Here is a 25,247-nt window from a genome sequence, read left to right on the forward strand (position 1 = left end):
ACACTGTTCATGTGAATTTGCGAACGATGAAAAGCGTCCGCTTTCGTGTTCGCTTCAGAAGAAGAGAAAGGATGACTGAAGACGGATTTGCAGGATTGTTGGAATTTCGGTCACCTGTGATGGGAAGAGATTTGCAGGGATTCTTAATAAAAAGTCATGTGTGCCCTCCACCAATTTATTAAATTTCATCTGTGTATATGACTTTAACATGTATAATCGATTCGCTAAAACAATGGGCTTACAGAGAACCGATTCCAAGGGTTCATAATAAAAAATTTGAACAACAGTTCTATGGTCAGACTTTTACTACTGTAGATTGACGAGAGTCCATTTTGGCTTCGCGTGGTTACAGAAAGATTCCTGACCTGATGTTACCTTGATTCATAGAGGCATTCCACAACAAAGATTCCTGTAGACACAGTGAGAATGCATTATGCTATTCAAAGCGGTTTTGACCACGAGAAGGACTTCATATCTGGTTGGTATTGGGTAGGTTGTTGTATTTATTGAGGGATGAGAAGCTTAATATATTGGTGCCCTCAGGTGTGCGAAGCGAGTGTGGAAAGGTGTGTGCGAAGCGAAAGTTGTTGGGTCTTTTGCTCATACGAGGAAGACAAAGTGGTGAGGTTAGTAAGATAGTGTGTTGTTTGTCCAACCAGATATTGTTGTTTTTGATTTGCAGGGTTGTAGATGGGGAAGAAGGAGGTTGTGCACGTTGATGGGATGAAGAAGCAAAGGGTTGAAGATGAATGCGCGTGTTTCAGAGCCAAAGAAGACGATGAACAGTGCATGAAAGGTAGGAAGAGGGTGGCATATTCGGTTCCAGGAGAGAGGTATTCAGTTCCACTCCTGCTTACATATTTCAAAAACAGTGTATTCGGTTCCCTCAAAGGGGTATCCGGTTCCAGGCGTGGGAAAAGTGGTGGAAGCAAATGTATTTGGTTACGGGGAGTGGTAATCGGTTTCGAAACGAAAGTTGGAACAACTGGTGGAAGTGTTCGGCCAGCGTTGTTTTTCGACGACACCATGGTTGACGCCAATCTCCGGAGTCTAGACGTATGGTAGGGGTAAGTGCTTGTCTGTGCTGAACACAACCATTGGCGACAGGTTCTTCGTAGGCAATAAGAAGGTTGATGTTGAGGCTGTGGCGGAGGAAGTGGTGGAGTTGGCAGAGGCCATATGAGAGAAACGGAGGTCGAAAATGAAGCAACAAAATGCAAATAGGAGTGAAACATGTGTAGTGCATGCAGAGGAGTCCATGGAAGTGGGTCAAAGATCATCACCTCTGACAGTTTGTTTGTGATGCAGGTGTTCATTGGTTGAAGATATTGTGAATGTGGTGGACGTACGTGCGTGAAGGTGATGGAGATTGTCAACCTCGTCGAGCGCTGTGTGAGCTATGGAAGGTGGTGGAGGTTCATCAACATCATTGTATGTAGTTGGTATTGTATGGAAGTATTTGTACTTTTATTTTGTTTGTTGATAATGAAAGGAAATTGTGATGAGTTCGAAAGTGTAAGTATGAGATGTTAACCAGTTTTAATACGGTTGCATTGTTAGGAAAGAGGTGGTTGTGTGGTTGCTTGTGAAGGTGGGGGATTGTGGTGCATGAGGGCAGCCAAGTGGTTCATTTGAATGTAACATTCAAATTTTTTTTGAAGCTTTCTATGCATTGTGGAAGCATTTTTTTATATAATATTTCATATAATTATGTTTGCAGGTTTGGTTTGTTTTAGAGTGATAACTTTCTTTGTAAATTGACATTTGAACTTAGCATCTACACAAGGACAAATTGCTTATCTGATTGGAGAAAAAGTCCTTGTGGTTGGCATTACATTGACTGGAAATTTATTGCTCAATCCAGCTTCAACTCTTTATACGTCTTCAAGAAGTAAGTGTTAAAGATTAATTGTTTATAATAAATATATGAATCGTTCAATGAGTGGTGGTTATTTGTAGCTTTATGATGTTGAATATATGAGGTTGAATATATGAATGCAATGTATTATGTTGATTTAATATATATTAATATATAATATATGAATGTATTAATATATTAATTAACTTTTTGTGTGTTAAATATATGTATGTAGTTCATAATAAATCTATGAAATGGTGTTCTTGTGTTAGGTTATTTATTTTTCTTTAATTGTAATGATTAGTTGAATGTATTAATGTATATATGAATTATGTTTAATGAATATATAAATGCATAATTTTAATTATAGTATGTATATTTCTTTAAGTAAATATAGATGGAAGAATATGTAGATTTATCATATTTGGACCGTGAAGATATAGATGATGATGTGGTTGGTGTAAACTTTAATATAGTCGCAACGATACGTCAACAATTACAAATAACCACTTCACTGGCTGCACTAACAATGTTATGTATTGTTGGACATGCGTTGAGTATCTTGAATATGTACTCAAGTGATTCCAGTAGTGTAAGCAATTTCCTACCAAACAGAGACCGTCGTAGGGAGCAATTAATGTCATACCTTGTGCATACTAATCGGTGTCGCGACATTATTAGGATGGGTCCAGAGGCATTTATTAATCTTTGTGAGAGACTAAGAACAACTGGGTTAGTTAAGGACGCCATTCGGTCGACACTGGAGGAACAAGTTGCTCAATTTCTTCATATAGTTGGGCATAATGTTAAGAATCGAAGTGTTGCATTTTTCTTTCATCGATCTGGGTCGACGGTTAGCAAACACTTTCACAATGTGTTGGATGCTATTTTAACTTTGGAATCAGAATTTTTAATTCAACCCTCAAGAAATGAGGTTCATCCATATGTGTACAACAGCAATCGATTTTACCCGTACTTTAAGGTACTAATTTGAACATATTTTTGAAGATGCTATTTTATCAAAGGATGGGAATTTCTTTTAGTTATTTAATGACTTGTTAATTTTATGTTTAGGATTATTTAGGGGCCATAGACGGTACTCATGTTCGTGTAAAGGTGCCAAGATTAGATGCTCCAATATATCGAGAAGAAAAGATTGGCCAACTCAAAATGTGTTTGCGGCGTGTGATTTTGATATGAAATTCACCTACATTCTAGCTGGTTAGGAAGGCATTGCATCTGATTCAAGAATTTTAAAAAATGCTCTTGATCGAGATGATCCGTTGGTTATCCCGCAAGGTGAGTGTGTATATTGGGAAGTTAAAGATTTTATTAATTAATGTCACTAAATACCTTTATGTGTACAACATTGTAGGAAAATACTACCTCGGTGATGAATAGTTAATGTCCACGGTGTTTGGCAACGCGACGTCGATGATGATGACGAAAAGAAGACCAACCACACCATCATGACAACCCTGTGCAACCTCCTCCACATCTTTCAAATACTAATATGATGACTGAAATGTGGGAGGGGGTACAAGACTTGCAACAGAGAATGCAGGGTATGGAACCAATGCAGGTGCGAGTTCAGTGGATTGAAGATAACTTGGCAAACCTATCCCTCCACATGAACCAACAATTTGCTCACCTGAATCAGAATGTCAACTTAATTCTTCATCATTTAGATGATTAGGTTGCTTACTATTCCGTAAATGTATTACACGACTTTTTTTCTTATATTGACTTATGTGTTTCGTAACTTACATTACCTATTTTTGAATGTTATTATGTTTGACATTAGTTTTCATACTTGTATTTATCGTTTAAATATTTCTTTCTTCAAAATTAATCAATCTCACTTCCATAAAAAATAAATTCATACTACATGGTATAAAATTATATTACAAATCAATACTACATTTAAAATAAGTTCAATTTACTAAATATTAATTTTGTTACTATTTATAAATAATTTTTAATTAATATTTCAACTTTTTACTCCTTACAAACTTTTTTACAATTAAATATAACATTAACAAATAACATTTTATATTACTTTAATAATTAGGGGCATTTTGGTAATCTTTAATTTTTACCAATTAAACAAATTTTTTAAATTTCTCACATCAATCAAATCCTACACTAATTCTCACAAACTTTACTTCCAAATCCACTCTCAATTACCTCCAAATCCACTCTCAATTACCTCCAAATCCACTCAAACAAACAACAAAAACGTTACCCTCAAATCCTCTCAAATCCACACAATCACTCTCCCCCAAATCATCTCCCACAAATCTACACATGTGAACAAAGCCTAACGCAGTGTTCGCTTGAACAGATTTTACTGTTCAAGCGCGAATGCGAGCGATGATTTCAGAATGCAGTCGTGTTCGGATGAGAAGAAATCAAGGAAAGGCGGAGACGGATTTGCGGGATACAACTGTTTTTCATCACTCGCGACTTTAAAGAGATTTGGAGGGATTGTGACTGAAATGTCACATATACCCTCAACCTATTATACATTTCCCTATATGTATATTAGCTTTTACGTAGAAAATCGATTCGCAAAAGCTTCATAACCGATTCCAACATGTTAAAAACCTGAAGAAGAAAAGTTGATAAAAGCTTTTACTACTGATACTGTAGATTCACAAGCAAAGCTTGGCGTGGTTGCAGAGATTCCCTGAGCATTGAAGTTGCTTGACACAGTCGTTAAATAGGAAGAACAACGACGGTGTTCAAAGTCTAATGTGCTGGGTTTCTTCCATTGACGACGAAGAGTAATGACGGTTCTTCCATTGACGACAACGAGCAAGGTCTGAGGTGAGATTAGTATTGCCGTATGTTGGTTGTCCAATTTTCTTTTTGTTTTTTAGTTCCAGGCTTGTAGATGAGGATGACGAAGGTGTTGATGGCATGAAGAAGAAAGTGTGAAATGGGATCTGCGTGTTTTAAGCTGAAGAAGACAATGAACAGTGATTGATGACGAAATTGAAGGCAGCGTATTTGGTCCCATAGCTGGAGTATTCGGTTCCAGAGCTTGGAATCATCCACACACAAGCTGTATCCGGTTCCAGCTCATGAGTATTCGGTTCCCCTTTGTTGCAGATCTCGCACAGGCTCGCGTATTCGGTTCTCTCTTCTTCACAAGACCTCCGTATTCGGTTCCATGAAGGCTATCCGGTTCCATGGTTGTGTGCGACGCAGTGTATTCGGTTTGGTTAAAGCCATTACTGGAGAGGTTGAGGAAGCGGAGGGCAGAGAGGGAGGAGAGAGGCGAAGGGATGGGGCTGGAGAACTTATTATCGGCGAGGGAGAGATTGGAGAGGAATGAGAGGTGAGCTACATTGGCGGAGAGAGTCCTAGAGAGGTGGAGACCACGATGTGGAGAGCGAAGTAAGAAGAAGCGGACGGTGGGGCGTCGGTGTCACCATAGCCGCGAAGGTCGGGGGCGATTGCTCGGTGTCACCACTCTTGCTTGCATATTTCAAAAACGGTGTATTTGGTTCCCTCAAAGGGGTATCCGATTCCAAGTGTGGGAAAAGTGGTGGAAGGAAATGTATTTGGTTACGGAGAGTGGTAATCGGTTCCGAAACGTGGGAGAGGGTACAATGTCTTCTTCCTACCACCTTCTCCTACCTCTCTTTCCCTCAATGTCTTCTTCCTCCGACTACGTCCGCTCCTCCCAACGAGCCTCCATCTTGCTGCTCCGCTCGCGGAAATCGCCGGTGGGACCTACCAAGCCCGCCGGAAGACCTACCACACCGTCCTCCTCCTCCACCTCCTCGAGGTCATCGACCAAGGCCTCTATATCTTCGGTGGCTGCCGTCGCTATGCTTGACGTGAGCAAGGCGAAGTAGAATGTCTCTGTCATAGTTCAGTTTCGACCTCTCAGGTTCGTCCATTTCGCTCCCCTCTAGTTTGTTGTTTAGTATGTGTGTTTTCAATTCGTATAGGGAGAGAAATTAATAAGGGGGACGAGGTGGCGTGGTAGTGAGGAATGAGTACAATCCTTCCATTGCTTATGGCTTTGGTTAGTATTCTTATTCACTAATTACTTTTTCTCCACGTGGATACCTGTTAAACAAACTCTTACTTCCATAAAATAAAGGAAACTCTTATTATATTCTATCTTTTTTTGTAATTAGACGTGTTCCTTCCTATAGTTAAAATGTTAGACTTTGTTTTGTATGAATTTGGATTGCCTTTAAAATATTAATTTTAAGTTTTTTAATATATCAAATAATAAATAAATTGATACTACTTGGTAGTAAATTATATCACAAACAAATACTACATTTATAAATAAATTCATTTTACTACATTATAATTTTTTTAATTTTTAAAAAATAATTATAATAATTATTTATAATTTTGGTCTCTTTATATACATTTTTACAATTAAATATAACATTAATAAATAACATTTTATATTACTTTAATACCTAGGGGTATTTTAGTAATCTTTAATTTCTACCCATTAAACAAATTTTTTAAATCTGTCACATCAATCAAATCCTACACTAATTCTCACAAACTTTACTTTCAAATTCATTCTCAATTAACCACAAATCCACTCAAAAAAACAACAAAATATTACCCTTAAATCCTCACAAATCCATTCAATTACTCTCCACCAAATCATCTCCCACAAATCACCTCAACCGAACACACCCTAAGGGATTACTATAGATCATGTTGAGCTAGATTTGACCAAAGAGATAAGAGATACAAAATTTCTTACAAAAATAGTCACTCTTCGTCACTTGACACCCTTTTAAGAAACCAATATACAAATAATATTAGAAGTAGTTTAAATATATGAAATTTTTTAAAATAATTTAAAAACAAAAAACATATTTAACATTTTATAATTAACCATATATAAAAAATATAATAATGATAATAAATTGTTCTAATATGTAAAAATTGGATTTAGTTTAGATTTTTAGTCATCTAATTTGTTTGAAAAATTCAAAAGACCTTTAATTTTTTTTTTGTAATTAAGTCCTTTTAAGTTTTAGGCTTAATACCCTATTTTATCCCCAGTTTCGTCCGAAAATGTCAAATTAGTCCATCCTTTAAAAAATGCGTCAATTACGTCCTCACTTAATAAAATTTGCATCAATTAAATCTCTTCCGTTAAATCCGTACAAACGGCGTTAATTATCTTGATGCAAAATAATTAACGCCGTTTGTACGGATTTAACGGAAGGGATTTCATTGATGCAAATTTTATTAAGTGAGGACGTAATTGACGCATTTTTTAAAGGATAGACTAATTTGACATTTGCGAGCAAAACTGGGGACAAAATAGGGTATTAAGCCTAAGTTTTAAAAGTATCTAATAAAATTATTTTTTTCATATTTTTTCTAACAAGGTCAATTCTAGTATTCTTTATTTGTTTTGTTATTGACACATTTTCGTACATGTTATGTGTCAATTTTAATATTTTTTATTTTTTATTATTTTTCTTGTCATGTGTAAATTTATTATCGTATTAAATGTGTACAGTGGGAGATAAGGGATTTCAGAATTGGGGTTTTGAATAAGACGACCTTTTCCTTTTTCATTCTTATTACTTTTTCAATGAAAAAGTAATAAGAATGAGAGGTGTTAAGTTTTTTATCATCCTGGAGCCGAGCTATTTTTTCGTAGGACCTCCCCTACAGTATCGTCACCGCAGTAGAGTTTAACCACCAAATTCGGGATGGATTGGTGTAGTTCCTCTACACCTAGGACACCAAAATATCGAACCGTGAACGAAGAAAGGCATGAGATAAAAACAAACATATTAGCTATTCATTGTGAGGCCCTAATTCTCGACTGGAGGGGACACCAAAAACCTCTGCCCTTCCATCCCTTGGATAGATAGAGAGAAGGGGCATGTTTTATATTTAATTTAATATTTATATTTAAAATTTTAATGCAATTTTTTAAACATGAAACAATTTTCTTAAACATTACTAATTAAATTTAATTATAACTTTTATATATATATATTAAAATAATTGTATATCGTACACTCCACCAAAATTAATGTTATTTTATATATTTTTAATTTAATAAAAAAAAGCCCTTACGGTAGAATATAATTTTTTTTATTGAAATTAAAAATGTGTAAAATAAAGTTAATTATAATATTTAACTGGAGTAATTTGATGTGAATTTAAAAAAAAAAATTAACATGTAAATATAATTTGTAATTAAACTTAATCATTAATTTAATCAATTTAAAGACATTTAAAATAAATTACTTAAATCAAAATTTCAAATAAAAATTATATTGGATATAAAACACTCTCATGTAGTATTTATATAAAACACTATTCAATGACCAGTCACAATTTTCTTAAAATAAAAATAAAAATAATAAAAACTAACATGCACACAACGTATATAAACATTATGCACATCACATGAACTTTATCTTAGACAAAAACGACCTAATGGAATATTTTTTAAAACTAAAAAACTTAATTATATCAAATAAATATTACAAATTTATTAAATTTTTTAAACAAATTAAAGATCAAACCTAAAAATAAAAATATAAAAATATTTCTTGTGAATTGACTGTTATCGCACAAGATGCTAAAGAGAAGATATTAAAAAAATGAAGAATTTATAAACCAATTTTATATTTTTGAAAATTCATTAAAGATGGAGTTGGAAAAATAAACTACAAGATAAAATTTGATAAAAGTAAATATAGTGAAAGTTTCTATATTTTTGCACATAAAAGAATTAAATTCTCAAATTTATAAAAGAAGGACATACAAAGAACATTTAACACAACAAAAGTACACAAATTAAAAGTACATTTTGTCTCGAAAAAAGAAGTTACATTTCAAGGGTTTGTAATAGCCGCCCATAAGTACGGTCTTGGTTCTTTAAGTGGATGTAGAGCATGGAAGTTCCCTTTCAGAACCATATGTGAGTCTGAACCGTTCATTCAAGTAGTCCCCACTACGTATTGGAGGGAATCTGCATCAAACATTGACAAATTTCACAGCAGAGTCTTCAGTGTCAATGGAAAATTTAAGAAATGTACGAATATAAACTTTTAGTAAAGACCCTTTCCAAAGAATAATGTTTGGTTCTGACACTTTTCTTTATCTGTGTATCAAGTGTATTTTGGTTTTGGATAATTTTCTCTAGTATAACTTTTATAACAAACAAAACTTGAGTTTAAAACTAAAAAAAAAATGTAAAAATACTTCTACGACAAAATGTATAAGCTAATTTTAATTTACAAAAAATGACTCGTCCAGAGCTAAGTTAGTGCTCTACCTTTTCCCTCATATTTACACAGAAGTATTTAAATTAACCAATAACGGTATATTTCAATAAGTTATTAAAAATATGTGTTTTTAGTATTTTTCTTTGTTATTATCATTCAGCCACCCTTGACCAACTCGCTGAGAGTTACATTTTTTAATATGGGAATATTTGAATGATAATATAAAAAAATTGAAGTCAACTTTATTTCCTTCTATTTTTTTTCCTTTTCTCTTTTTATGAAACTCTCATTGCTTATTTCATGGTTTCAGCCTGACTGGTTGAAAATTTCCTAATAGAATATAGGTTTTTTTTTCTACCTGGGAGGAGATGATTCACTGCAGCAACTTTCAAAGCATTCCACCATACAGTCTGAGGATGGGTCGAAGAAGAATGCCACCTGAAAAATTGCACATTACTCATTCACATTTTCCTGAAATGCTCTAGAAGACAACATCAGAATGCAGAAAAAAGATGAATTTTTTAAGTAACGCGTAGAAAGAACATCATTCTCACTATCTATGACATCAGAAAATTTCCTCGTTCATTCTTTTAAGAAGTCATAAAAACTTAAACATTAAGACTCCTTGAAAAGATATCATCAACATCTGATACAGTACTTCAGTGGATAAAGCATAACCTAAACTAACTGGATAAAGCATATCCTACGAAAAATACGAAAAAAAGTATGTAACTTAAAATTTATAAAACATGAATAGCATTGAATTAAAAAGAATAGAAACAGTGCGCTGACAATGTAATTATGTAAAAAGGGAGTTTATACTATTTTCCAATGAAAGATTGACATGTATTTATTAACTTATATAATACCTACTTTAAACATCTTGCCTATCGTAATTTCTGATTAATTCATAATGTTAAAATCAACAGTAAGAGTATAAAAATTAAGCTCTAAAAAAGAAAAAGGCTAAAATATGCAAAATTTTGAAACAGATTTGTAGAAACCACAAAATATTCGTGTGTGCATGGGAGAGTGCGGAAGACATCCTCGGTTCAGTGTCCCTGTGCCTAAAAAACTCACTTGACCCATAGAGCTTGGGGATCACGTAAACATCTCTAACTTAACATCGCTTATCAAGTGTGAAGCATACTTCTTTTTGGTTTGCACGAAGAGAAATTTAAAGGTATAAATTCTATTTATTCTCTCCTACCCTTTGAAATAAAATGCCATCATGACTATCATTCAAAGTAAAAAATAACAATAACACAAAGCAACAGTGAAGTGTCTAGTAATTACAGAATAACGTTCTTTTCCTGTTGACATAACCCTATGAAGTGTTGACCTGCAATAGTAATGACAAAAACTGAGAATGATATCTACCAGAATGGTAGCAGACTAAGATCTTAATATATATAAAAAACAGATTGAAATCAATTATTTCATTGGTAAAAATATAAAAGAAAAAAAGTCTTGTTGGATGTGGATACCTGTACAAACAATTTGTCCATCTCTCCATCAAGTCTCCAATGTTCACTATTAAGGCCCTGTAGATACAAACCGCAAACACCTAAGGCTAGGAAAGAAGAGCAGAAAAAGTGCAATTTTTTGTGGAACTGTAGTCTAGAATCTCTATATAATAAAGATAGATTCAAAATTAGTAATATACTATTTAATTAATCATGAACTCACCCTTCTACATGCGGCACATCCTCCCAGACTTGAGGCTCCCTGAGCTTATCCTTGGAGATCTATAGTGTAAAATCTCAAGCCTTTAATTGTATGAAATTATGAGTTCAAAATATTGAATAGAATTTATGGATAAATAACAATGAGCTCTAATAAACAAAGTATACGTGAGAAAGGAAGCATGAAATGGGGTGTACGAAAGTGAAATAGGAGGGGAGGGTAGGGCATGTATACCCTAGAGGAGCACCACGTCAAAACAAAGGTATTTCAAGAAGAGGGAAAGGAAATGACAGGAGATGAGCATGTTAGTAACAAACTGGACGGGTGGTGGTCCACAAATGGAAAGGAAGATTCACCATACATGAGGAAAGAGGAAAGAATGCACTGTTCATTTGGTCAGTTTTCAGCATCTATGCAAAATCACCATTCAAACCATCAAATTTTGTTGAATTTAGAAGTGGACCAGTGATTTTCTGTTGTGGCCCTTTTCATTGCTGTTTAAGTGTTTGCACACATAAAAAATGATGATATAAACTTGTTTGACGTATCAATTAAGCTTTGCACCACTGCCAATCATTTTTTACCCTGAAACCACCATTTTCAGTCACCTTTTCTGGTGCAGAATGCATTTTTTGTGCTGTTTGGCATTAGCCATATTCTAATTTTCATTTTTGGATTGGCAAAAGCTGGGTTTATGTTTCCAAATACAATTACATGATTAATACACTGTAAAGCAATCATAAAAAGCAATTCAAACCCTGCAATCCAGTTTTGAAAGGTCAAAAAAATCAGCAAACACAAAATCTGCATTTCATTGGGGCATTTTGTCAAACAGTTTGGCTTTTTCATCAAACACTTTCGCTGCACATGAATTTAATCCTTGTTTGAGTTTTTTCTTGCTTGTTTAATCTGTTCTAGAGCTTATCCTAGGTTCCTTTTGTGTTCCTTCTTTTATTTCATACTTCAAGTCATTTGAATTCACCATTTTTGGCTTCCAAAGGTGCTTTCCAATCTGGTTTTGAGTAATTAAACTCTGGTGCAGTAAAATGTTTTGGTGCTCACTGTTTTTTCTGGTGTGTATGGATGTGTGACGTCTTGGTGAAGTTTCTAAAGTCCAGACACCTTGCTCCAAGGGGGTAGCATCTTAGGAAGTGGAAGATTTGCTAAATTGGCCACAAGCTTGCAACTCAAAGTGCCTTTTCTTTTGCTGGTTCAGCAGCGCTTCTACAGCAACCACAAAACATTTTTCTCACCAATTTGGAACTGCACAAGCCAGCTGCTGCAGATTCACTTTTGTTTGTTCTTTGTAAACACATTTTCATGTATACTTGAATCATTGTATCACGGAACCTTTGAAGTTTAATTACTTTTTACATTTGAAACTTAAGTGGCTTGGGAAAATGCTTTTCAAGCAATTCCAAGTGCACCTTTGAACATTGTAATAGTCTAGTTCCGCATCTTAGTGTGAAAGTGTGTCAAGGGACTCCAAGTGTCACTTGCACTTTCACTTAGGGTCGTCTCTCATTTTCCTTTCCATTTGCATTACTTTACTTTCCTTTGCTTGATTGACTTTTATGTTTTAAGTCTCCATGATACCTAGGAGCGCGTTTCATTTAGATAAACCTTCATTTGGTTTCTAGGTGCATATTTCATCTTGCATTCAAAAAGATTTTGAAAGATTTCTACCTAGAAACTAAGGTAAGAAACAACCAAAGACACTCTAGCTAGGAAGGACAAGGTTCTTAAGCTTGTCCATTTGTGACTCACCTCTCCTTCCTGGGAGCTATTTTGTTTATTTTACCTCTAGAATCTTTCTAGAAATCCTTCTCCAAGAAAGTATAAAAAAGTTTTGTGAACCGTTTTCGACTCTATACTTGTGCAAGCCTTTTAAACTCTTGTGAAAACATTTCTTTCTCACTTCACAAGTATGAGTCACTCAAGTGTGCAAGGGAGCATAAAAAATGATTGTGAGAATGTGCAATTAAGTGAGGAGCTTCATAGAACTCAAGCTCAACTTAATAGGACTGAAGCCGAGCTTAATAGAACTCAATCTGAGTTTCAACTAGCTCAACAAGAGATAAATGAGCTTAGACAGATGGTTTTGATATTTATATTAAATATTAAATATAAGGATATTTATATTAAATATTAAATATAAGGATATTTATATTAAATGTAGATATATTCTAGAGAAATATTTAATAAGAGATGGGCGGGAAATAATTAGTATAAATAAAGTTAGAGTCTAGGGTTAAAGACATGCTTTTGATTATTGAGTTTTGTAACAGACATTATTGTCTTGTGAGGGAGGTTATGCTCTCAAAGTAATTGAAGGAGGTTATGCTCCCAATTATTGTTTACCCTTGTTTATTCAGATATTACCATCAATAAAAGAGATTCATTCATCCATTGTTATTCGTTTATTGTTCTATTACGTGTGAGAGAGTGTAAAAGGTTGTATTTGGATAGTTTACGTACTCAGGTACGTAACAACTATAAACACCAACCTCGAAGACACCACCATCATAGAGATCATTATGTGGAACCAAAACTTGACCTTCCCCCTTCTATGGCCGAGATAATGTAGAGGAATACTTTGAGTGGGAGATGAAGGTCGAACAAATTTTCGAGTGTTACCACATAGATGATAGGAGGCGAGTGACCTTAGCAACATTGACTTTTCAAGGGGCCGCTCTATACTGGTGGACATCAGTGATCAGAGAACAAAGGATGCATGGCGACTACACCATACAGTACTGGAATGAGCTAAAAGCTGCCTTGCATCGAAGACATGTCCCAGCATACTATGCAAGGGAGATCATGGACAAGCTCCATCGACTCCAACAGAGAAACATGAGTATCGATGAATATAGACAAAAAAATGGAACTACTCATGTTAAGAGCTGGCATCAAAGAAGAAGAAAGATTCATCATAGCAAGGTTCCAAAGCGGCCTTAACTACGAGATCCGTGATAAGGTAGAACTTTTACCTTATTTAGATCTCAATGATTTCGTACAGTTATGCGTGAGGGTGGAAGAGCAGAATAGACGAAAGGCTTCCACCAAGAGGACCTACCCTACTGCCTCTACATATAGGAAAGATCCTAAGAGGGAGGGTAGTTCTTCAAGGTATGAGGAAACCCGAGAGAGAGAAAAAGAACGGGTCAAGGGAAAAGAAAGAGAGTTGACAAAAGAGAAGGAAAGAGAGAAGGGAAAAGAGAGAAATAAGAATCACAAAGAGTCCACACGTGAATCTAAGGGTAGGGAGACCCGGTGTTTTAAGTGTGGGGAACGGGGACATTATTCTACTGAGTGTCATATCAAGAGATCAACCTACATGCTTGAGCATGGTAGTGATACTGAGGAGTCTTCCTCAAGTGAGTCTGAGATCTCTACGCCTGACGAGGAACATGAGACTCCACCATGTGATGGAGATTTACTTATGGTCAGACGACTTCTTGAAACAAAGCATGTTGAGCTAGAACAGACTCAACGAGAAAACCTATTCCACACACGTTGTAAGGTTTTGAACAAAACTTGTTCTATGATTGTGGATAGTGGTTCTTGTTGCAACTGTTGTAGCTCTAGAATGGTTGAAAAGCTAGGCTTAACTACTATTCCTCATCCAAACCCTTACAAACTTCAATGGATCAAAGAGGATGAAGGGATAGTAGTAAAGGAACAAGTAAGTGTACCTATATCCATTGGCAAATATGAAGATCAAATCATTTGCGATATTGTTCCAATGGAAGCTGGTCACATCTTACTTGGACGTCCCTGGAAATTTGACAAACAAGCTTTGCATGATGGGGTCACTAATAAGATAACCATCCAACATAAAGGCAAAAAGATTATTCTAAGTCCTCTTACACCTTCTCAAGTGCGAGAGGATCAAATAATCCTTAAGAAAAAGTTGGATGCTGAAAAAGAAAATGAAAATAAAAAAGATTCAAACGAGAAGAATGTGAGTTTGGTAGAGTTAGAGAACTAACTGAGACATTTTATTCATTCATATATTCCTAACAAGGTTATGGTATTCTATATATATGGAATACCATGACAGAATACAACCCACCTCTTAAGTTGGGTACACACTCACAAAACAACATAAACTTAATACATTTCAACACTCCCCCTCATGTTGGAGCATATTAATCATATGCACCAAGCTTGGAACATATAAACTGAATCCTAGGTCCTCTTAAAGACTTAGTCAAAATATCTGCAAATTGTTCATTAGAATTGACAAATTATGTAATGAGATCCTTGGACAACAACTTCTCTCTGATGAAATGATAATCAATTTCTATATGTTTTGTTCTCTCATGGAACACTGGATTGGAGGCAATGTGAAGAGCTGTTGGTTATCACAATACAACTTCATAGGCTTATTTTCACAGAATTTTAATTCTTGAAGGAGTTGTTTGATCCATATAAGTTCACATGTAGCTATGGCCATAGATCGGTATTCAACTTCTGCACTAGATCGAGCAACAACACTTTGTTTCTTGCTTTTCCATGATACAAGGTTCCCTCCAAGGAGTACACAATATCCTGTGGTAGATCTTCGATTATCCGGACAACCAGCCCAATCTGCATCACAATATCCTTCTAACTCAGTACTTCCCTTGTTCTCATACAACAGTCCATGACCTGGATTCCCTTTTACATATCTAAGGATGCGTACCACGGCATTCCAATGATCAATATGAGGATTTTGCATAAATTGGCTCACAACTCCCACTGGATAAGAAAGATCAGGTCTTGTTATGGTGAGATAGATTAGTTTTCCAACCAACCTTCTGTATCTTTCTGGATCTGAGAAAGGTTCACCATGGTCTCTCATTAATTTTTTATTTGAGTCCATAGGACTATCAATGGGCTTGCAATCTGTCAGACCTGTTTCCTCCAAAATATCAAGGGCATATTTTCTTTGTGAAATGATGACTCCTTCTTTTGATTGTGCCACTTCAATACCAAGGAAGTATTTCAAACGACCTAAGTCTTTGGTTTGTAAGTGGTTGAACAAATGATCCTTTAATTGAGCAATTCTCGCAACATCATTTCCTGTAATCACAATATCATCAACATAAACCATAAGATAAACACATTTATCAGGAGTAGAATGCCCATAAAACACTGAATGATTTGCTTCACATCGTTTTAATCCAAATTGTTGCACAACATGGCTAAATTTACCAAACCAAGCTCGAGGTAATTGTTTCAAGCCGTAGAGTGAACGACGTAATTTACAAACTAACTTAGACTCCCCCTGAGCAACACGACTAAATCCAGGAGGTTGCTCCATGTATATCTCCTCTTCCAGATCACCATGAAGAAAGGCATTTTTAATGTCCAATTGGTGAAGTGGCCACTGTCTAATGGCAGCCATGGCAAGAAATAGACGAACACTACTGATTTTGGCCACAGGAGAAAAAGTATCACAATAGTCGAGACCATAAACCTGAGTATATCCCTTTGCGACTAGACGAGCTTTAAGACGATCAATGGCACCAGTAGGACCAACTTTAATAGCAAGGGTTTCTTATCAGGAGGAAGAGGTACAAGTTCCCAAGTGTCACTATTGTCAAGTGCCTGCATTTCATCAATCATGGCTTGTCGCCATCCAGGGTGATCAAGTGCCTCACAAACATTATTAGGAACTTTGATGTTAGAAAGGGAGGAAACAAAGGAGAAATATGTAGGAGACAGACGATGGTAACTTAAAAAATTATAAACAGGATAAGGATTACGAGTAGATCGAATACCTTTCCGAAGAGCAATAGGCCAAGCCTGATTTGAGTGAAGAGAGGACGAGGAGGATGAAGGATCCATGGTCTGGGAATCTGATGGAGAAGGAGCTGAGTCTAGAGGATCTTCAGGCAAGGAGGAAGGTGGTTGAACAATATCTTGTGCATTCTGAGTTTGAGCTGAAGATGGAGAAGCGGGAATGACCAAGGGATCACATGATGGTATAGGAAGCATCTCTCCAACAGATGAACGATCCTCCTTGGAAGACAAGAAGAAGGGTGTATCCTCAAAAAAGGTGACATCAGAAGACATATAATACCTTCTTGTGGAGGAAGAATAACATCTATATCCTTTTTTAATGCGAGAATATCCCAAAAAGACACATTTAATAGACTTAGGAGAAAGTTTATCAAGACCTGGGGAGACATTATGAACAAAACAAGTGTTCCCAAAAACACGTGGAGAGACATGGTAAAGAGGATCATTTGGAAAAATTACGGAGTGAGGAACTTTATTGTCAAGAGATGAAGAAGGCATCCTATTGATCAAAAAACAAGAAGTGAGGATTGCATCCCCCAATGATGAACAGGAACATTAGTATTTAACATCAGGGAACGTGCTGTTTCAATGAGATGTCTATTATTTCTCTCAGCTATGCCATTTTGTTGAGGAGTGTGAGGACATGTTGACTGATGTAAAATTCCTTTGGAAGATAAAAATGAAGAAAATGCAGCAGAAAAATATTCCTTAGCATTATCACTTCTGAGAATTTTAATTGTCTTTCCAAATTGATTCTTAATTTCATTAACAAAGGACATAAAAATGACTAAAAGTTCAGATCTCTCTTTCATAAGATAAACCCACGTACACCGAGAAAATTCATCAATGAAGGTTACAAAATAGTTAAAACCAAAGGAAGTAACTCGACTCGGTCCCCAAATATCAGAGTGAATGGTAGAAAAAATAGACTTACATCGTGTCTCAGATTTCTTTGGATAAAAAGATCTAACATGTTTTCCTAACTGACAAGACTCACAATCTAAGACAGGAATGTGTTTAAGACTTGGAACCATCAACTTCAGCTTAGACAAATTTGGGTGACCCAAACGATCATGTAAAATTTTAGGAGATGAAGTTGAAATGCAAGAAACAAAAGAGGTAGGTTTTAGGAAATACAGTCCTCCTGACTCATATCCTTCTCCAATTCGACGACCATACCATGTTCCTGTATGACAAAGGAAGTAGCAGTAAAGGTTATAGAAGAATTTAATGAATGTGTCAATTGACTCAAGGAGATTAAATTATAAGGACAATGAGGAATATACAAAACAGAATTTAAGTTTAGTGAAGGAGATAAGGACACTTTGCCAATTCTTTGAGATGTCAATTTGGATCCATTGGCAACAGTAACTAACTGAGGAACTTTTTGAGAGGTAATGGAGGAAAATAAACGAGTGTTACCAGACAAATGGTTTGAGGCACCTGAATCAAGAATCCATGAACCTTGACATTCCACAGATTGTGAGATACATGCAGTTGACACACTTGGCACTGAAGGAAACTGACAAAGGCCAGTGGATTTGTCAGACTTGTATCTCAAAAATTCTTGATACTCTTCATTTGAGATTCTTGATTCGTATGAGCATTGCACATACCCACTTTGACTACCATGGCCTCCTCGATTAGCTTTATTTCTTTTTCTCTTTCTTTCATAAACTATCCACTTCCTATCAAATTCTGATCTAATCAGAATCTCTTGACACACGGAGATAGGATCCCCAGCCAGTAAGGAGTTCACCTCCACTTCCTCTCCCTAATTACCAGGGACATAGCACAATAATAAAACAGAAAGCATACTATAGGTAAGAAGAGAACCTGCAGTCCAGGAACGCCATCAGTCATTAGGAGAGTGACCATGCCATAATCTGAATGAGGAGAGGCACCACATATCTGTTCACCAGAGACCAATTCACCTAATGAAATTGCAAGGCATATCACCAAAAGTAAAAGGTTACACAGGATAGTTGGTTTGAAAACCTGGTTCCTACTAATATAACGGCATAAAGAACTTCAGAATATATTATAAAACATAAACTTCAAGTATTTCCAAAATAAACAAGCACATTATAAATATACCATACATTTCATTAAAAGTATTACATTATGTATTTCAAAATCGCATATGGAATGCTGCTACATTGATGTACATCATAGTTCAGGCCTAAAAATACTTGAAAATGTTCCCTTTTTCAACATTCTGATTAAGAGGAAATTGCAGTAAATAAAATAAAGATGAAGTCAACATGAAAGATAAAATTTGAAGTGTGCTAACGAATACATGAATGGATTTGTGGGAAAGGTGCTTTGCGGATCTTTAATATCCAGAAGAGCAAGATAAATGCTAAACCTGGATAATGCAGTAGGCGGAGAAAAGCTGCTGGTTTGTTTAAGGCGCCTATCTTCTCAAAGTAATCTTCGTCCAGATTCAAGGACATGGCAATCAGAGACAACAGGTTTTTTCCAGCAGCCCTGGGGTAGATAAGAAGAATATGTAAATTCTAAATTAAACAAAACAAAAGACAACGAGCATGTGATTGCCTGGCACAGGCGAACCATCCTTTCCTTCAGTATATAGCCACATATAGCACACAAGCACATTAACTCACAATGAAAAGATGCACGAATAAAGCTCTAAATAAATACAACGGCCCGAAACCCCTCGTGCCTACATATTTGTTAAATTTACGAAGAAATCAACATGCTATTGGCACTGTTTGGAACAAAACCTAAAAGCAACAAATGTTGGACATGTATATTTGCCTACAAATAACGACTTACAGTACATGTTTGATATCAGAAATTCTTTTGAGGAGCTAATTAAACTCACAGTAATTTCCAATATAAAGATTCCATTGAAGGTTTCCAGTTTGGCAGCAATTCTGGAGTGCCCTTGCCAGAAAAAATCTCAAATTAAGCTTGCGTTAAAACAAACCGTGTGCACAAACTATAGTACAGTATCCATTCCAAATGAATTGGATGCAAAGGAACGCCATACCTTCAGAAGGCCATTGATTCAGATGAGCAATAGAGGGATCTTCTACAGGACCAATGTAGTAGCTCTCTTTTGGGTCACCTGTTACCAAGGACATACACAGTTTTCTTTCAAAATTAATTCTGCTTAAAATTGATTTTGAAGTAATGAGAAATTAATTGAAGTCGAGATTAATTTTAGATACTTTTCAAAAAAAATAAAGAAAGAAAGAAAGGAAGAATACCTTTTGATAGTGAAGTAACATGAAGAGTCTCGGAATATAGAGGAGTGTAGCCTCTATATTCCTTGCGCGCCAAGTCCATCTTTTGTTGGAGCGGAAGTGAGAAAAAGTGAGCACTTTGGTTGAAGACTTTCCTCAAACACTGGGTGTCCACCCCGTGGTTCACAAGGTAAAAGAAACCATACTCCACACATGCCTATTCGTTCGTCGCATAACAATACGGTATCTGTGAGAAACAAAAACAGATAAAAGAGAAGGGAAGGGTACGAGTTGAAAACCTGACGGACGGAATCCGCCGCCGAAAGACGGTGGGGCGAAGAGAGGTCTATGATCGGAAGACTCGCAGCCATTTCCGCTTCTAACTCAATCAATCCTCTGTCTTATGTTGCACCATTGAATCATGTCAACATCAACCAATCCAAATCTTTTTCTTTTCTTTCATGTCTACATCATCAAAATATTATTTTCATTATTCGCTATTTTAAAATACAACAAAAACCATGATATGGTCGCATGTTATTGTCATTCACCTGCACCCACCTACTACAACTACCTCTCTGCGTCATCGTCTATTCTTTCTACTTTCTCTACATTTTTCTTTGGGTGGGTTTTTCAATTTAATCTATTTTCTAAAATAAATAGTTAATATCTTATATCAAATTGATGCTAACACGAAGCTGTTCATTGAGAACTTACATGTTCGTTTTCGTTTTTGTCAGTACATTAATTTTGGGTGATAGGATGTCACTTGTTTTCATTTATAAGAAAATCGATTTTAATTTTTAAATGATGAGAAGTATGTAATTTGTCACCATTAATTGAAGAAAAATTAAACTAATTTCAACATGTAAAAAATAATTAAACAAAATTAAAAAATCATTTGAGACAAACCAAAATGATAAAAATATCCTTAATGAAAACGTGTTTGTTTAGTGATTTAATATAAAAACTCATACTACTCCAAAAGTGCTTACAGGATGTTCATCAACTAAGCTGATATAGTATCGCCTAAGTTGGATGGTCTTACAACTGTGTTGAAGCCATCTTCACAGTCCTACTGTACAATTACCAAATTAAATAAAAATTATTAAGTAAATTTTTAGCCTATACTTATATTTAAAATTAATTTATGAAGCCTAATTGTATGTTTAAATCTAAGTAAAATCCGACTCGCTTAAAATATTTCGTTGATGATGTAGTTTGAGTTCGATAAGATTCTTCAAAATATAAAACTTGAACTTATTTATAATTTAGCTTGAGAATGATTTAGTGGAAGTATTTTATAAGTTGAGTAATATGAGTTAAATGGGTCGAAAATAAAATTAAAAATTAACTTTTAAATATTTATAAATTTAGGTTGAGAATAACTTAGTCCAAAAATAGGATTATTTTTAATGTAAATAGGCAGATTGTAATAGGATTTTACGCATCTAGGCAAAAAAAATTTAAATTTACGGTTTTCGACAAGTCGTAGGAGGTCCAGACGACTTCAAATGAAGAAGTTGTGTCCTCTTACACAACTTCACCTTGACACAGTGGTCAGAGGTGAAGTCGTGCACCCCAAACACGATTTTAGGGTCTGGTAATCGATTATCTTGCCTTGTAATCGATTATAGCATGTTGAAATCGTACATGAGACACTTATAATCGCTGTAATTGATTACCAAGAGTGTAAATGGACAAAAACTCTTTGGTAATCGATTACATTTTTGTGTAAAAACAGATTTTTTTTTACAGTGACATACTTTTTTAAGCGTATGTTTGACAATTCTAATTACTCATACTTGTTTTAGAGAGAAAACAAATTTAAATGATCATTAATTTAGTGTAAAAACAAATTAAAGCCTTAAAAGAAATTTTATAAACAATATTGATATTATTTTATTAGTTGATGAAGGATTACAAAAAGGTAATATTGAACAAAAAGTTATTGACGATATGGACATGTTCCTCTATGATGACCTTCGTTGCCTAGTAAGAACATTTTTTTGGTTGATAGGAGGTGGATTGATCCATCTCGTTACAGATTCTATTGGTAGTTGGCCTTTCGGATGCCTTGCGTCGCATTTGAGGATCTGGTATGAAGTTTGGACTGGTATACGCAGACCAATAATCTTCATTTCGAATGGGGTGAAATTGTATTTCGTATGTCTTGTAAATGTTGTTAAGACTGTACAGTGGATCAATAGATTGGGTTAATAGTATATGCTAATATGCACAAACCACAATCTGCCTATTTACGTAAAAAAATTCCAATAATAACTTGACTCTGAGCTTTATACATTGAGATCAAATTAAAGGCTAATTTTAAATCTAATTATAGACATCAATCTAACATAAACTTAGCCTAACTATTTTACAATATAAGTTTGAGATAAGTAGATTGAAATTAAAGATCGAATTTCAACATATTTATAAATCTAAGTAGATAAAAACTTGGTCCAATTATTTTATAGATTGAATTTGAATTAATAACTTTTCAGAGTCGAATTTCAATCTAAAAAATTAATTAAGTTTATACTTGAAAGAATTTAATATGATTTTTTTAAAATGAAGTTTGAAGTACTTTGAGCTATTTTTTACTTAAGCCAATTTCAAAGTGAAAATTGAATAAAAGACATGTTGAATCAAATTTTTTAAGGATTGAAATACAAACGATTAAATTTGAGCAAAAAGGTAATGTTAACAAATTTTGAAAGAGAAAAAATTTACTTAATGATTGTAATTATTATGATAATCTAGAAAAAATGGGGGTGGTTTTTAAAAGATAATTTAAGAGTATTTTAATAATAAAAGGTTGAAATTATAAATAAAATTTTTATAAAGTAAAATTTATTTTATAAAAATCATAATTTTTTTAGATTTTTTTTTCTAAACTTCTCTTCTACTTTTTTTTTTAGATTTATAACCTTAATCTTCATTATTATGAAGATCAAGGACCATGTCATTGCTCATAGTAAAGAGCTTTAAACATCCACTCGGTTATATTAAACAACAAAGTAAGTTCACTCTTTCTTAGGTGATTTTGGCTCTTTAAGTTCGTATGTGCATTATAAGACAATTCATGTGACATAAATGTGCTCAAAGAGAATCCTTGTTCCTCTGTGATCATGATTATATATTTAAATTTCTAATCGAGTTTTTTTTTTTGTTTAGTTAGGACATCTTGTGAGAAATAGAGTTCTAAGGAGTAAATAAGTAAAAATGATAGTTTAACCAAGGTAAGGGGAGTTAATTATCATAATCTTTGCATGTTTGATTGTTATTGTCCGAATAGATGAATTAGAACTGTGGTGTGGTCTTTAAATTGTTGAACTGCTTGATTTTGGTCTGAATGGAGTGATATGTTTGATTGGGGTTTTTGCTTGTGGGACTGATTTGATTGTGTTTGAATCATCCGATATACCTTCTCTAAGGTGAACTAAATAATGAAATTTCCAATAAAGAGAAGCTAAAATGACCTAGAGTGAAAGATTGAGTGACCTAACACAATTGAATTGGGGTTGTTCGCTGATACAACATTATGCGATACCACAGGACTATCGGGCACTATCCCAAAAACGCAAGTTAGAGAGCTCTAGAGGTTCAGGATGTTGAGTTGCATAATGGGTTGGCCATGGCCCGTAGCACATTTTACCGAAAGTGAAGTTGAACATCTAGGGTGGCCTATGTGGCTCATATCAACCGTGATGACAGGTCCCGATGAAGAAGGAGATGTTGATGGAAAGAATTAAGAAGAAAAGTGGCCACCATCACTTAGGCCACTACATGTCAACTGGGTTTCTGCAATTATCTATTATTTAATTGTTATTTTTTTACAAAGATAGAGAAAATGAGTAAAATCAAAAGATGAAGACCATTTATCGTGATGTGATATGACTTGTATTTTTATCAAATTGTAAATTCAGGTTTATAAAGTTTGACTCAATTTTTTACAATGTAGAAAGTTTAACTTGGTGAAACAATAATGATGAATGCTATATAATAAGAGTAGTTAAAAAAGACACTGTAATTATGGTTGTGAGAGTGAAAACAAATACAAATGTTTGATGAAAATGAAACAAGGAAACTGAAATTGAAGTGAAGATGCAAAAAGAGAAAGTGGTGGTTCACGCATTGATGAGTACCCATCTTAGAATTTCATGTGAGAGCCCCCTATTCCAACATAAGTCACAATTTTTCTTAAAAGAAAAAAAAGGCACGCTGACTCGTTAGCTTGTCTTACCCATGTTGTCTTAACGGGTTGGTCCAATCAGACCTGTTTTCAATGAACCAAAAATGGGTTGAACCAAAACAAGTTGGGTTGACTCGTTTCGTCACCCTTACTATTTTGAGAATTTTATTTTTCTATGTATAAAAAAGGGGTTTGCAAGTTAGAAGTATGATATGCAAGTTAACTTGTTTGAATGATAATGGATGATATGAGAGTGGCATGGTGATGGTTTATGCTAACTTGAATAGTGATACAATCATGTCCAAGAGAGTATGATCTTTTCTAAATTTGAATATTCAAGGGGCACAACAAAAACAAATTAGAGAAGAATGCGGAATAAGAAAAAGATGAAGACACCACAATCTAGCAGATTGATAAGTCAAGCGAAGATTCATCACAAAGATATTAATATTTGATAAGAATAAGAGTTCTAATCCAAGAACCAAGAGAATCCTCTCTAAAAAAATGCAAATGCATATACTAAGACTCAAAAGTGTCTACATATATTTTTGGTATCCTTATATATAGGTACAAATGTTTAAAGCACCTAAGAAACCCTAAAAGAAAGCCCAAAGACATTGAGTCCAAAAATAACTTGAAAAATTAAAAACAAAAACAAATTATTTGCAATTAAAATAAAATTACAATTTATTTAATTTCCTAAATTATTCTTCAATTGTACTTATGATCTTTATGTTCTTTAAATTCTTTCTACATGGAACATTATAAGATTCAAGGAGACGTGTTTTGATCTTTGACCTTGTCATATATCCTTTGAAATGCAAATGTTTTTTTTCAAGTTCTTCTCATATATGTTTTAGGAAATAGTTCTCTATCAAATAAATTCTAGGTTGTATGCCAAAAATTCATTTGAGAAATATGATTCATTGACGTTATTATGTGAATTATATAAATGAAAATGGAAGAATGAGTTCCTAGTGTTGATGATGATGATTTCCTATTTTAGCTTTAAATTATTAGTATAAAGTATGGTTAACTTGTGAGTTATATAAATGTGGATATGTTATATGGAGAGGAGGAAATGATGAAGGGTATGAATGTTATAAAATGGTTCAAACTGTGGAGAATTTGTTGTGCAAGTATGATTCCATGGACTTGTGATGGTTTTGGAAGAATTAAAATGGATGAATGGGATGAAATGATTGGTCTATCAAATTATATGTGTTGTATGAAATTGGTGTGTATAAGGAAAAGTA

General features: G+C 34.5%; 1 protein-coding gene across 2 annotated transcripts; it reads right to left on the reverse strand.

Annotated features, from left to right (window-relative positions):
* Positions 1-8,579: 8,579 nt before the first annotated feature.
* On the reverse strand, positions 8,580-20,489 carry LOC108319223 (2-oxoglutarate-Fe(II) type oxidoreductase hxnY). 2 transcript variants are annotated; one of them, XM_017550278.2, is made up of 12 exons: positions 20,358-20,489; positions 20,096-20,261; positions 19,821-20,013; positions 19,601-19,678; positions 19,433-19,484; positions 18,953-19,074; positions 18,421-18,518; positions 10,798-10,856; positions 10,596-10,652; positions 10,405-10,450; positions 9,467-9,546; positions 8,580-8,852 (listed from the first exon to the last, which is right to left on the reverse strand). In XM_017550278.2, the coding sequence occupies exons 2-12, from the start codon at positions 20,165-20,167 to the stop codon at positions 8,759-8,761; spliced, it is 951 nt and encodes a 316-aa protein (XP_017405767.1). In that variant the 5' UTR covers positions 20,168-20,261; positions 20,358-20,489; the 3' UTR covers positions 8,580-8,758. The 2 variants fall into 2 exon arrangements, with proteins under 2 accessions (XP_017405767.1, XP_017405762.1); XM_017550273.2 differs by having other exon boundaries at positions 20,348-20,436.
* Positions 20,490-25,247: the final 4,758 nt, after the last annotated feature.

The sequence above is a fragment of the Vigna angularis genome, chromosome 1 (genome assembly GCF_016808095.1).
Source record: "Vigna angularis cultivar LongXiaoDou No.4 chromosome 1, ASM1680809v1, whole genome shotgun sequence".
Classification (NCBI taxonomy): Eukaryota; Viridiplantae; Streptophyta; class Magnoliopsida; order Fabales; family Fabaceae; genus Vigna; species Vigna angularis.